The sequence below is a fragment of the Callorhinchus milii genome, unplaced genomic scaffold (genome assembly GCF_018977255.1).
Source record: "Callorhinchus milii isolate IMCB2004 unplaced genomic scaffold, IMCB_Cmil_1.0 Scaffold11, whole genome shotgun sequence".
NCBI lineage: Eukaryota > Metazoa > Chordata > Chondrichthyes > Chimaeriformes > Callorhinchidae > Callorhinchus > Callorhinchus milii.
Window position 1 is genome coordinate 15,061,326 of NW_024704752.1, and position 14,738 is coordinate 15,076,063.

A 14,738-nucleotide genomic window follows, 5' to 3' on the forward strand; every position below is an offset into this window, starting at 1 on the left:
GACAAGTTTGCAGTGAATCAGTTTGGCTTTGCAACTCATTTGACTGGTAAGGCGACATATTGCTACATCAATGCACTGTTACCAAGTTGCGGGATAAAAGATGGAATGACTTCACAATATTGGAAGGGTTTTCAATGTCATCTTAGACAGTTCTCATACAGCTCTCTCATGTTGCCATTGACTGAGTAGAATAGTATGAAATCTGTAAGAGTATTAATAATAGTAGGAGAGACCAGAAGTAAATCAGAAGCTACATTTAAATATTAGACAACTTCTCGCTCTAAATAAGGGTCATCCTTTTCCCAGATGCTGATTTATCCAGTGCATTTCTAACATGTGACCTATATTTCTTGTTTATAAACAAAACTCAAAATACTGCAGATTGCTGGAAATTTGAAATAAAAACAGAAGTCACTGGGAACACTCAGCAGGTCAGGCAGCATCTACTTTCCTTTCTCCATAGATGCTGCCTGACCTGTCATTTCTATTTTTGTTTTATATTTCTTGCTTTCTTTGATCTCTACAGCCTTACTGTGCCAACCAGGGTTGTTGAGCAAAGCAACATTGTGAAGCTTACTTTTTTTTAAAATTAAAAGGTTATGTCGCCTGATAACTTAAGTTTTATCTTATAATCAGTTAACCTCTATATAAAAAAAATCTTTGAAGTTTGATTCCAATGTCTGAATGCGTTCGTAACAAACTTTTGGACCAGTAATGCTAGAATTTACCATCCCGTTGCTATGTATGAAAGGTGTATGCTGCTGGTTAAGTTTCCAAAATCATAAATAAAGCCTATAGGCAGCAGTTATTAGTAAAGCATTGGATCCACAAGACAGTTTGCAGAATTTGAAACTTACCCTTTGACATCTGATCATATACAATACTTCCAAGTTCCCTCTTGGGCTACCAGGTGAATTCCTTCAGTGTTATTCCACACTACAAATGCATACCTTTAATCAGGATGGAAGGAAACTGCATGATAGCAAACAAGCTGAGAGTGAGATTAAACAAACATTGCATATTCTAATTTCTAGCATTCATCTCAATCCATGAGCTAGAATTTTACTGGTGAAGGTGGAACTACAGATTCAATAACCTTTCAAAATAAACACACAAACACTAAAAAAAATGTTTAATCAAAATTTATTTGTATCCTTGGGGCCAGTCAGATATTCTGACGTTAAATGCACTTTTCTAATCAGACATGACAAGTATTTAGCAAGTTTGATTACTGTAAAGCAGGCCTAATTGTTCAAAAAAACTGTGCTCAAATCCTGCAGAAACGTCTTTGGAGATTATGTTTTTACTAAGATTTTAAGGTTCCAGTACAACAGTTCCATACAACCTATAATTACAGTATCATATATGGCTTACAAATAACAGCTTACAAATGCTCTAGCCATACTTACATGCTACATCTTAAATAATGCTAATATATTTGGCATCTTCCTAAAGTGACCTCATGCTTTGATTTTCAACCCAATTATAATATGGATTATATAAGTTATTATTCAATAATGCATGGATTCCAATTCTCAGTACCATGACAGTCTTGCAAATCAGCCAGTGCAGAACTAAAAGCTTTGTGGGAGTTGCTCAAAGCAGCTATCAGGAGGTACATAACTTTTAGGAAAGTAACTCCACCGAGCATTTCCAGTGAAAGGAAGGAAAACAGAGTATTTCCAGATGCAATGAGGATTATACATGTAGCCTTAATGCTTCATTTGAGAATTGAGATGGCCAAACCTGTATATTTGTGCAATTATGTTAAGAGTGAATGCATATTTAAGTTGGCATGCATAAAATGGCAGGCAATATAGCGGAGGTAAGTTTCAGCCAAGGGCTAGGTTTGTCATTCTATCCCAGAAAGGAGTAGTAAAAATGGACAGTGTTACTTTCATTTTGTTGCAGTAGTCTTTCTCTTACATTTTTTTTGGTATGGTTAAATGGCTAACCTTGAGTAATCTGCATCTACCAGTCACTTCACAGGAATTTAACCACAGCATAAAATTTTAATCACACATTTTAAGTTTACATCAGTGAATTCCAATGCAATATTCCTGGAACTTTCAGTAGTATAAAAAGATGGGTCATTATGATGATTATAATGAAGTGTAAACTAGCTAAATGAATTTATAACTATTTTTAGATTACAAAAGGATGTGCGGTCACTTTGACATTTAGGTTGGTAAGTGTGCAACATTCATAATATATTTTAATGCAACACCCCATTAAAAAATACTGCAGCTTTATCATAAAGAATGCTTTTGAAAATTACACTAATTTCTTCCAAATGTACTCTTAAGATTTTCACAATGTATAAAACTGTTGTACTGGACCTAAAAACGTATCCGTTCTTTATAAGTGAATTTTGAGGCAAAATCTGAACGTTGTCAATCAGATTGAACAGAAATAGTAAATTCATTAAACTTCAACCTGGTTTGATATATTAAGGATACGTATGAACAAAGAACCTTTCTGCAGGCTTATTATTTAAAAAAAACTCTAGTAACTGAATGTGTAGGGCTCACTACTAGTGAACATAAATCCAGTTTTGGGGGTTCCAGTTCATACTGTCCTGATCATGGCAGCCCAGTAACTAACAGCTTAAATACAGAATTGGCTTATGAATGCTGTTCTACTGTAAATGTTAATCAGCAATTTCATGTGATCAGCAGAAATATTCAAATTACATACCAGCATTTGCTTGCAAAACTCAATATTAGGTAAATAGTTAGACTAATACAGTAACATTCCTCCGCTGTACAATTCAACCATATTTTTAGAACAGAGTGGCCTAAAGGTTATGTACAAGGAACAGCAAATGCTTTTACTGAAGTGCAGAGTTTCATTGTGAACTCAAATGACAGAGAATAAGTTTAAACAAAAACATATCTAAACAGGTTTGAATGTATATACTGTAAATCAATCGCCTGCAAAAATCTATAAACCAATGAAAGGCGTATGTACATTTTTCATAAGAACCACCCTTTTCCAACAGATTCTTCTGAAAGTTACTTAATACATTAAGGGGGAACAACCCCATACTAAAAAAAAACCTTTTGCTCACATACAATCCTTTGCCCAGCATTCGGAATGCTGTTCAGCCAAGATATCAGACATTGCATTTTTCATCACCTGAGTGGCAATGTTTTGCTTTCAGCCTGGATTGTGGACAGGTTTACCTGTTAAAAACGTGCCACACTTTGGTACGCAGGAGTTGCTAGGAACCCTGTCCACAAAACACTAGGCAAAAATCATTGCTAAGGTGATTGGAAAACCTATTACAAGCTGGATTTCCCCACACCAGTTGCACATAACCTTTGCACTGCGAAGAGAATTTTATTGAGTACCTTTCTTTTGTCAATAGGCTTGCGCTCCACCATAAACCATTTGTGAGCAAATGCTATTAATGATTTCAGAAAACGTACACCATAGTTAAATGTGCCTATCTAAATTAATCACAAATAAAGCACCACACATTCATAAGAAAGAAAAATCAAAGGCATACAGATCCAGCACTTTAATCCTTATGACTATGGTGTATGTCTAGATTTCAGCACAGATCAAATCTGTGCCCTACTCACAACACAGGTTGCAAATAAACTGATCAAAAACCAGATCCCAGGCATGCAACCTCAGTTTTACTTCTGTTATCCTTTCCTTATAAATCCATTCTAATTTCTAAATGCCTGCTTACACATAAACCAAAGATCCCCTTTACCTATGCTTAACCATAAGACAGTGCGTTTGCATTGTTTCAAATGACAAAAAAAAACCTTCAAGAAAGTCCATGTTGTGCTCTAATGTGCAGGAAAGCAGCAGCTAAATTTCATCTTTGACTTCAAACATAAAAGAAACAAATTAAACTGTTCACTGGACAGCAGATTAGCAGTAATATTCCATAAGAATTGAATAAGGGTGCTTGATGTTCAGTAGACAGCAGTCGCGTAATTTCTGTTCTGTTTTATAATGTAGCTTTACGATTCCTGGGGTGCAGGTCTCTTTAGATCTCTGATTTGTTTGACCAAATATGTCTTCTCATCATTGAACTGTTCATCCTCGGTCCTGTCATTCTGGAACTTGCTGAGAAACTCTATAAGTTTGGTCTGGTTTTTCAGCAAGATATCCAGAATAGGCTGTGTCTTGTTGGGGTTGGCCACAAATACCTAGGGAGAAAATATACACAACTTTACATATCCACATGAACATTTCTGCATTGAGCTCAAAAATCAAGCTAGCCTCTATTACAAAATTGTTGCTGTATATTTTGGCAAAGACTTTTTTTGCAAACCTATAAAAGACCCCAAATTACATAGTAACATGAGAACATGTATTATTTATCTTGCTTAGCTGAAGGGTTCAAATATTTTTAATCCACCAATTTTCTCTCCTCCTTGGACAAATTGCGCACTATTTTCCTTCTATTGGGGTGCAGTTCCACAGGTGTCACCCCTCCTCTAAGTGATTAATCATATGTTAACCAGAATAAGTATTGGCAGATTATCTTACTGCAGAGGCCATTCTATTACTCAGCATTCTCACACGTACATCTCCAGCAGAAGTCACGGGATCTGGTCAGGAGAAGGAGCCACCAATGACATTCATGTCCCTATCCATGGGGAACTGGGGCCAATTGTAGTGCACCAAGAACACAAACCTATCCATGAGTCTCAAGTCTTGAAAGAAGACTGAGGGGACCTTAGAGAGATGTATAACATTCTAATTGGGATTTAAAAGATAAATCCAGAACAATACTTTAGGATGCACCAAGACAGTAGAACAAGAGAACCCGATAAGAGGTTTAGAATTCCAAAGGGCAATTTTAAGACAGATTCCAAGAAGTTTGCCTTTACCCAGAGGATATTTAATGACTGGAAGAGGTTACCAGGAAGGATGGTTGAAGCCAGGACACTGAACTTATTTAAAAGACAGCTTGATGCTGTGATGAAAGTATGGTAGGGTCGGTATCCTGAAATGCCTTCATCATCTGAATTGTGATCCATACACAAACATTTGCATCAAAACCATATTCCCACATAGTGAATAGATTATTAAAATGAAGAAATTAACACTTGGTGAATGTGCCAATCAAGATCGTTACAGATTCTTAATTTAGAATATCTCCTCTTGCTAGCCCACATCCCCTCCCCAATTCCTATGCATCGATCAATATCAAAAACAATACCTTAAATACATGGAAGGCCTCAAACTGAATGTTCCGGCTTTTGTCCCGCAGAAGATTCATCATCAACTTCAAGTTCTCTGGTTTACTGATATATTTGGTCATAATGGTGAAATTGTGTCTGTCCAGTAGAAGCTCTCCCAGTAACTAAATCAGAGTGAATATTGAACTTAATTTCCTTATAACAAATAAGTCAAAACAATTACAGTATCATCCATCCTGAAACAGTTTTATTTTGTTTTTCGAAGGGGGCTGGCCGGCTCTGAATCAGCTCCAGGTCCAAAGGACCAATCCCGTTCACCTCATTGGGTTTAGGGTCAATCCAGATCAGGATTGGTCTGGATCCTAGAGTGCAGTCAACTCCTCTCCATCACTGTTATCACTGAAGTGGCCTGAGATAAGAAGGGGCTAGTCCCAGGTAATGTGGAGAAGTGAGAAATCTTCACCACAAATATTTAATTATTTTTATAACAGGTTTGATTTCTTTAATAGAAGCGCTTTTGAACAAGGACTCTCCTGTTTAAGAATGTAAGAATGCAAAATGTAAATCTCTTTGCTTGAATAGGCTATGTAGAGAAGGCTGTTAAAATGTATTCTGCTGCTCCATTAAACTTGTGAAATATTTATATGTTTTGCTGCACAGGTACACGGGTGCATTTGGCAGGGAAGATTTTACATTATTGTATATTCATCTTTGCTTTAGTAGAAGAGCATAGAAAAGCACCATATACACCAAGACCAGGAACTGATTTTGTTACCTTTAATGACTGTCTTTTTGTCACATAGTTCTCTGAATGAAGTAACTTTTCGTATTCACTGAAGAACTGAAATGAAAAAAATACACAATCTTATGCATTTTGATTCAATTCAATGTCATACTCGCTTTTACCTCAGCAAATAAGAGATTATACACATGTTTAACTTGTAGATCCTCACAAATGTGTCCATCACCAAACAAAAAAACCCGAGTAGAAGCACGTATTTGCTAATTCATTAAATTAAGTTTTTAAGGGTCAATTGACAAACTATACCAAATGAAGTGTATTTAGATGGGTAAACACCTCATTCATTTCACCCACAAAATACACTGTCAATTCACTTTACAGTATAATCTGTGAAGTGCTTTGAGACATCTCGAAGATGTGATAAGGCGCTATATCAATTGCAAGGATTATTATTAGCTTTGTCAGAGTCCAATTTACTGCTAAAACATTATTCTGTAACATACTGCAAATCAAATCTTATAAGGAAAAAGTTTCAAGCAGGAAGTCAATAATTACAAGATGCCATTTCAGAAACCAGCAATTTTCTGCATTCCAAAAAATAAATACTGTCACTAGAGGGCAGATTAGTACAGGGCTTCACACCGCATTTAAAATGGTAGAATCAAGTATGCCTGTTAATGTCACCACAAGGTGGCTTTCCACCGGATGGTCAGCCAGCACAATAAGCTCCAAAAAAGATTAAGTAAGATTGCCTAAATTCATTTAAATCTCATTTTGTTGTCCACAAATAAGCCAAGTGGTCCAGTACAGAAAGGAGGTACAATTACGTAAAGGTTAAATGACAAAAAACAATAACCGCTACAGCCTTTTTTTTCCTCTTCCCCTCCCAAATCAAAATTGAAACAAGATATTTTTTTAAAAATGTGTTAAAAAGAAATAAGTCCTGGGAAGGATCACATCTTTAAGCACATTACTAACAGCACAGAATGTAGATATCAGATCAGTTATTTTGCCTTTTGCCTTCTCCATTCTCTCATTCCTCCTGCTCTCCCATGGCAATCGCTGTTTACTTACTCGGTCATAATACTGTTCCAAAAATTCGGCACTCAGTAATTTGTGTCGTGTAAGCAAATCCTGCAAGAACAAAAAAAAACATTTTCATAGCAATAATAGAAACAAGAGAATTTTAAAACTTCAAACACAGAATTGCAAATACAGCAGCAATTTAGAGGAATCTGCTGTTTTTCCAAATACAGTTTTAATGTTTAGCAGGCAAACAATGAATTTGCAATTTTGTTTTAGATTAACTGTTTAATGGAGTGGGCTAAGAAGAAAACCCCTGTATCACTTCCAAAATGTGTTTCAAAGTTTTCAATAGCTAAACGAAAAATGTTGCCGACAGTGACAATACTTAGATGTGTTGTGAATTACCTTGAATGTGGCAAATGCATCGGAAGCGATGTCAAATGTTGACATTTCCACGTATCTGAAGAATTCATAAAACTGCTCAGACCACAAAATAACTTTCGCTAATGGTTCATGCCGGATACATTCCCGCAGCATGATACCACAATTAAGAGCAATTTCTGGCGACTCATACCTACAGAAATAAAATTCAAAGATTTTTGTTTAGTACATACAACATGAAAGCTTTTTTCCTAATCGGATCACATTTTACACCCATTCAATAAAGCTCGCCATTCCTGGATCTCAAATACAGAAATTTCCCACTGTACTTAACGGGCATGGATTATTCTGATTGAATGATTCAAGATTTAAATTTTTCAAAAAAGTCAAAAAATCTCAATTAACAAACTTCTCTTTTAAAAACTACTGATTAACTTATATTTAACGCAATTTCATCACAAGTGCCCAGTGTACAAAAGTGTACTTAATGTATAGTTTAAGATGCCCATTTTCTTTTCTTTTTCTTGTGACATTCACAAACAGGGAAATTTGTTTTGAATAATTACAGCACTATTTACTATTGCAATGTTACAGAAATGAACTTGAAAGGCAAGTTGCTAAAGATGAACAATTTTGCCCATGCTGATACATAAAAACTGACATTTAAAGTCTAAAAGTCCATCATCAAAATAAAATTCCTTTGCAAAATTACTGAAATGCTGCTTCTGCTTAAGTGGATTCAACTTCCCATCAGTTTAGCCTATTAAGTTTGAAAAACCTCCCTGGGTAGAACAGAACTAATAATATTTAAAATGGAATTCAGCTTAATTAATGTCTACTGGTGCAAGCAATTACTTGACCGAATAAAGCAACAACCTAGACTAGTTCACGTGGTAAGATTCCTCTTATGTTAAAACATTCTAATAGGAGCGGCCAAGAATACTCAGAACCCTCTCTCAAGCAATGGAATTTTCCATTCTGGAAAGTGTACTGTATCAGCCAAAGGTTCTCTTTAACAGAGTATCATGACCAACAGACACGTTAACACTGACGCATTAAATACAAACACCTTCAGATTTTAGTTTATTTTTCCCAGTGTCCGAGTCAACAATCCCCATATAAGATTGGTCATTCTTCTCGTCGTGACTTGGGACACTGCTGGGTTCAAAGGCTGCAGCGTATGCCACAAAACACAGCCAGTACATCTTACATGATATCCTGTGAGCACTTTGAGACGTCCTCCTGACATAGAAGGCGCTATACCAATGAAGGGATTACAACAAAAATAACTTGCATTCAGCAATCTTCATGTGGGTAGTGTCTGAGTGCTTAACAGCAGAGTGGTTTGAACCTGATTATTGTTGTAGTTTTTTTTAAGTATAGTATACATCAAAGATACATGGAAGTTTATTAGTAGGTTCAGAACTTTTTTTTAAAAAAAGTATAAAGATTTGAAGATTGTCCAGAGTCAACTAAATGCACCATCATGCATGGTTTTTGCTTTGGGGTTAAAGGAAACAAACCTCAAACAAGTTGTGAGGTTATGACCAAAACATTACAGCTTGCACTCAAGATTAACTGTAAAATACTATATACTACAATATTTGGACTAACTACATGTATCCTGAAATATACACACATTTGGAATCTGTCGAAAGAGTAAATAGGCTACAAAACACAAATTTGTATCTCAAAAGAAATTGAACCCCCTCAGAGATTTTTCTGTGCAGAAGAAAACTAGCCTTATGTATTCAACATAAATTGTGAGTGAAGAGGGAGGGGTGTGTGTGAATGGAAAGGTTTGAGAAGTAATTAGCCAAGCGTTACATTCAATTTTTGGCTGCACCATTCTCTCTATGTGCCAAACTGTTGTTAGATTGTTTTGTGGTCCACACAAATGTCAACCTAAGTGGTGTTTGGCCCACAACATTTAGTGTGATGAATAGACTTTAAAAGGTAGACCTGCTGAGATTTTTCTTTTCATCTTAATTATCACTAACTACTACTTAACTGAGAACAGGAAAATATACTGAAAGAAATTATTCAAAAGCAGAAAAGGTTAAGAGTAGGAAATGTACAAAAAAAAGGTTTTATACATACCCTTTCAGCAACATGAATAATATATTTTGCTGAGTGCAGATATATTCTACTGTTGGGGTTCGAGTTCCAATCTGCCGTCTAAGAATGTTGTTAAATATCTGAGCCACATCTTTTTTGCCCTGTGAATAATAAAATATAAATTAGATGTGTATACCTGAAGCAGAACTAATGGATTGATTAAGACTGGAGGCAAGCCATGACCTCTGTCACAGCAAGTTTAGTTCATTTGTTCTTATCCAATAATTTTGCCTCTGACAAATAACCACAGCTAAAGTACTGACACTATACACATTAATTTTTTACCTTCAGTAAAATCTAAGGTTTAGTTTTGCTTCCCCACCCTGCCCAAAAATAGCCAGTACAAATGATACCTTTCAGAGCTCTCACTGCAGAATAACATATAATGTGTCTTAAACGTGAGCAAAGGCAAACATTCCATCAAATAAACTTCATACTCCCAATCACATACACAATCAAATAACCATCAAAAATTTAATAACTTTATACCAGAAAACTTCAAAATGTAGCTTGTCCAAAATATCAAGAAAATAATTAATGTTTCAATTGATGCATTATTTAGCAACTCCAAACTGTAGTTTTTAATAAGTGAATATTTGCATTATAAAACTCTGCAAACATATATTAAGGGTTAATGTGCAGTAACGATTAACTTTGTAGTTTTTCTATGATCTGTTTTAGAACAAGAGGCAATATGTCTTCTACCAGTATCAAATAGTAATGAAGAAGATGGAAGGGGACATTTGAGTTTCATAAGTTACACACTCACAAATTGTGACTAGATTGTCCGTAAGGTGCTGGGCACGTGTACTCAGCTGAAGGTTTCTTTTTAAGATAAATTTAAAGTCAGTCAAAAAATTGCTCTCTTCACACAAAAAAAAGTTTTGTAAGTTAGCTGCAATATTGATATAAATGAAACAGTAAGCTTTACACCCAGTGTGTGGAACCATTCCTCAAAGTAAAGATGAATTGAATACAGCAAGAAAAATGTAGCTATCCCAACTGGAATTGCATTCCTTGGTGACATTTCATTCCATACAATCAATCATATGCCTTCACTACACCACCAAGGAGTAGTAACAGTTTTGTCAAATTATTGTTCAATTTCATTCAATTTCTCTCAATCTGTGAGGGGTATTTTGACAGCTGTTAATAGACTCTAGTCCAGAACACTGAGAAATTAAGGGAACCCATCATATACACAAACGTTTTATTGTGAAGAGTTTACGAAGGCTTGATACAGATCTCTACTTCCCTTGTTTATGTATTTGGACAGACAACAAGACAGTTGGCAGACCAGCATTGGGCATGTGGTGCACCTGGGGTTTGGAAAACTGGTTTGGCAAAATATCAGTACACAATCTCTTTGTAATCTAATGGGACTGTGAAGCTCAGGTGAAGATTCTACCTGAGGAAAAAGGAAGAATTGTACTGGAACACCCAACGTATAGACAAAGAACAACTCTCTTCTATTCTCGCACTCCTTCCTGTACAGCCAGAACAATATACTGCCAACGAAAATGGCTTGAAATACCAGATTGCCTGCATAATATTCATTTTCATTTCTACTGAAGGAGAGGAACAAGACTAATCCCCAATGTAAGAGGAACGAGCCACTCCTAATACTTAGTGGTCTAAAAGTGGCAGAGGCAAGTATGAAATTTCACTGAGGAATTAGCAATTCGCAGAAGACTGCACTTAAGAGTTACCCCAATGAAGACAACAGATGTAATAATAATCCTTGCATATCATGTCTTTGACACCTCTCAATGCGCTTCACACAATATATTGTAAAGTGGAGTAACTGTATATTCTGTGGGCGAATTATGGAAGCCAATTGCGCAGAGCAGTGTTCCACAAACATTCGTGGATTGAGTGACCAATTTATTATTATTATTTTTTGAAGGAATTATTCCCCCCAAAAAGCAATCCGCCAATCGACTAACAACCGGGTTCCTACATACTGCTAGGTAAACAGAGGTATAAGGAAACTTGCGCAACATTTCACCCTGCCGGGAATTGAACCCATGGTCTCTCACTTGCAAGGCAAGTGCTCTAACTACTGAGCTATAGGATTCCACATGTAGAGATGATAATTAGATAATCGCGTGTGTGTGGGGGCGGGGGGTGGGGAGATTGAGAGAGGAGGCGGAAATGGAAGGATACGCTCCCTTGACAGAAACATACAAGTAGGCGCCACTAATTTTAAGGAAATCAATGCAGAGTTACTGGAGTTTGAGCAGTCAGTTGTATATTGGGGCTTCAATTTATGTCTGATTCTACTTAGAATCTTTTTTACACTATTTGCATTTGAAACTACAAACTGAGCTATACAAATAAACAAAAAAAATTAGCACAAACAGAGGAACATATCCTAAATTGATGCTAATCATTCTCGTAGGATTAGTTTTTTTTAGATGCTTACTAACTGGCATTAAAAATTGACAAATTACTAGAAAGAAGATTTGATCCAATTGATTTTGCTCTCATGCAGTCTCAATAAAAAAACAATATCACCACCAAAAAGTAGTTCTCTACTCAATCTAAATTGCTTAGAATAATTCAAATTGTTAATTGTAGAAGTACAAGAAATAATTAACTAGAAATAGATGCAATGAAATGCCAGCTACTGGGCAGTGCAGAAAGTTATCAGCTGTTGGTAATTGATTCAAAGCAAAATCTATTTTAGCTGCACATCGCTAGAAGTGTTCCCAGAATTATCTGCATTTTTCCTCCAAATAATTACACCGATGGAGGTCTAAAATAGTAAGAATTAGATAAATCCGGATTTTGTGGAACATATTTTTGCTTTGTCTATCTGTTTTTCTCCTTACGTTAGCATTTTTCTTTCCCTGCACCGCTGGCTCTTCTGCTTCTACAATGGATTCCTTGCAAGCGGGGAGTCGATTGGTGGCAATATTCGTAAAGGAAAAAGCTAGCAGAATTCCAAGGCATACAAGCCATATCAACAAATTATCAGAGGAACAATCCAAGAAAACACAGCAGAAAATTAACACTAGGGTGCTGACAGCTAATTTCAACGTCAGCAGGCCAGCAGGAGTGATCTTGTCAAATGGCTCGAAAGCCCAATGCTAGTCCAAAAATTTATTTTGACCTGGTCACTTCAGTGATGTAATCTTCAATGTCCTGAGCCTTGACTGACTGAAGAAAACAGTCTTTGGAGCCAGTTATCAGCTGATTAGCGCCAAGATATGAAGATGTGAGCCCCAGCTCCAGAATGCACAGTGTGACTCTGGAGACAGAGGAACAGACAAGCATAGTATTTAAAATGTTATATTCTGTTTGAACATAGCAAAATGAAAATGGGAAGAGGAAAATGGGGGAAAACAAAGATGGAGAATAGAACATCAGAAAAATGTTGTTTTGATTTTAAGTTGCAAAAATACAGCTACTCCTCACTTCCTGCAGCATTCCAGTAGTCTTATTAACATTGGCTTCAATATCTCATAGCGCAAGTTAATCAAAAAAGGCTTGCTCTGGCCATGAGCCTGAAATTCCCTGGCGTGGCCAGTAATCAACGAGTTAGTTAAATGGAAAATTCCAGGAGAGCCTGAAGGACAGTTAAAGAAAGTTACCTGACAGGTGGTCTCAATCTCACAAAGATCTGTTGCTGTTTTACCATACAATTGGTTGTATAAATTGTTTTAATAGCAGAAAGTTGTATTTAAATAGAGGAATTCTGCACACTTTTGGATTGTTTCAAACAGAATTCAATTTTCATTTTTGAATTTCCAACCCCCCCCACCCCACTCTTTTTTGAATCCTGGAATATTTAAACCAAAGTAGCTATTAAGCATTCATCCATGGGCTGTATTCTGCTCCTTCCTCCCAAGGGCTGTGCAATGCAAGTCGGAATTGTGGTGTTGTATTCAAAGAAGGTAATCTCTGCATTGTTTTGTGTCTGCACGCTGAATACGTGATCACTGAGTGTATCATTTTGTTTTCCATTTCAGTGTAAATCTGCACGCACTAACAAATATAAATATTTTTTCTCACCTCAAAGTCAATGAGCTGTAAGTCTGCTATTAGAGTGCTGAGGAGGCCACTGTTGTAGAGCTCTTGAGCCAGCTGTGCCACTGCTTCAGTCTGAGGTTCTTTCTCATTTGTGCCGTACAAGATCTCCTTCATAGCGACCAGGTTCTTTGACACCTCTTCTGTTGCCTGTACACAAACGAAAGTTTATGAGAATTTTTTCCAGATAATCCAATGTATGTGGTCATGTGAAATACAAATGGTATTTACTCAAGCTCCAAGTTCCCATATTGATGCCCCAATTTATACTGCACGGGAGATTTGGTGCGGTTCATAGTTTTTTGGTTTGAAAAAGGAATGAACATCATTCAAATTCTGCTGCACTTGATGTCTTTACATTTAAAATGAATTCTAAAAGTTCTTGGATTGCCCTTAAGCGTTTTAAAGTAAGCTAATCTGCGTTTGCTCCTCGGTCTTTAATTAATATTATAAAGCTAACCAATGTTCAACATTAGCTAGTATAAGTGTGTACAGAACTCTCCTCGGTGTTCCAACAAGGTAGTGAGTGTATTAAATTTCATTACATGCTCTAAATCATTTTGTTGTTATAAGCGATGCTATCAGTAATCTTTATATTCCTTACATGTCGCTCGCAAGAGGTTCTGATGCTTTTAAATAATGGTTTGAAACTTGCTTTGATGGTCTGGACAGCAATTCAGACAGGAGCGTTCATTACTTTGAGCAGTCCTTAAGGAACTCACTCGTAACCATATGTAGTGTATTAAAATTTCATGTCTGAAATTTCCTACAAGGCAAATTATCGATCGAGGAAATGGAAGGACGGACTTGCCACTCTGGGCTGTTCATGTGTCTCTGAGCACCAAAGAATGCCACGCATCCAGCTAGCCACTTATCTGCATCTCACTTCAATACAAAGTGGACAGAGGGTTGTGAGATAGCCAAAAATTGTCCAGTGACCAAGCACACCAAGTTACGCACACGCACTCAAGGTTATTAGGGACACAATTTAAGATAATCATCGCATATCCAAAATTTATGCACTCTATAGTCTCAGGAAAAAAAACTAAAAAAAGTTCAACAGATCGCAATTCTTTTTCCAAGGGTTTTACTACTGCTGTGTATTTGACATTATGAAAAGGTTGGCTTCATTTGTTTTTAAAATGTACCCACTAACCAAAAGCAATGGAATGTTTACCAGTCCTATGTTTACTTATCAATATTCAATACAGCTTTAGAAATTTACCGCTTAGAATACAAGCATTTTCCTTAACTCAATAACCCACATCCTT

The 14,738-nt window shown here is 36.4% G+C and overlaps 1 protein-coding gene across 2 annotated transcripts in view; it reads right to left on the reverse strand.

The window, feature by feature from the left end:
• Positions 1 to 1,127: 1,127 nt before the first annotated feature.
• cab39 (calcium binding protein 39) overlaps positions 1,128 to 14,738 on the reverse strand; it is a 28,378-nt gene continuing 14,767 nt past the window's right edge. For both annotated transcript variants that reach the window (XM_007887891.2, XM_042339181.1), the window contains 7 exons: positions 13,453 to 13,617; positions 9,418 to 9,536; positions 7,342 to 7,510; positions 6,985 to 7,044; positions 5,944 to 6,009; positions 5,189 to 5,332; positions 1,128 to 4,169 (listed from right to left, as the gene is read on the reverse strand). In XM_007887891.2, coding sequence (XP_007886082.1) covers positions 3,981 to 4,169; positions 5,189 to 5,332; positions 5,944 to 6,009; positions 6,985 to 7,044; positions 7,342 to 7,510; positions 9,418 to 9,536; positions 13,453 to 13,617 — 912 coding nt within the window. In that variant the 3' untranslated portion in view covers positions 1,128 to 3,980. The remainder of the gene's footprint in view (positions 4,170 to 5,188; positions 5,333 to 5,943; positions 6,010 to 6,984; positions 7,045 to 7,341; positions 7,511 to 9,417; positions 9,537 to 13,452; positions 13,618 to 14,738) is intronic.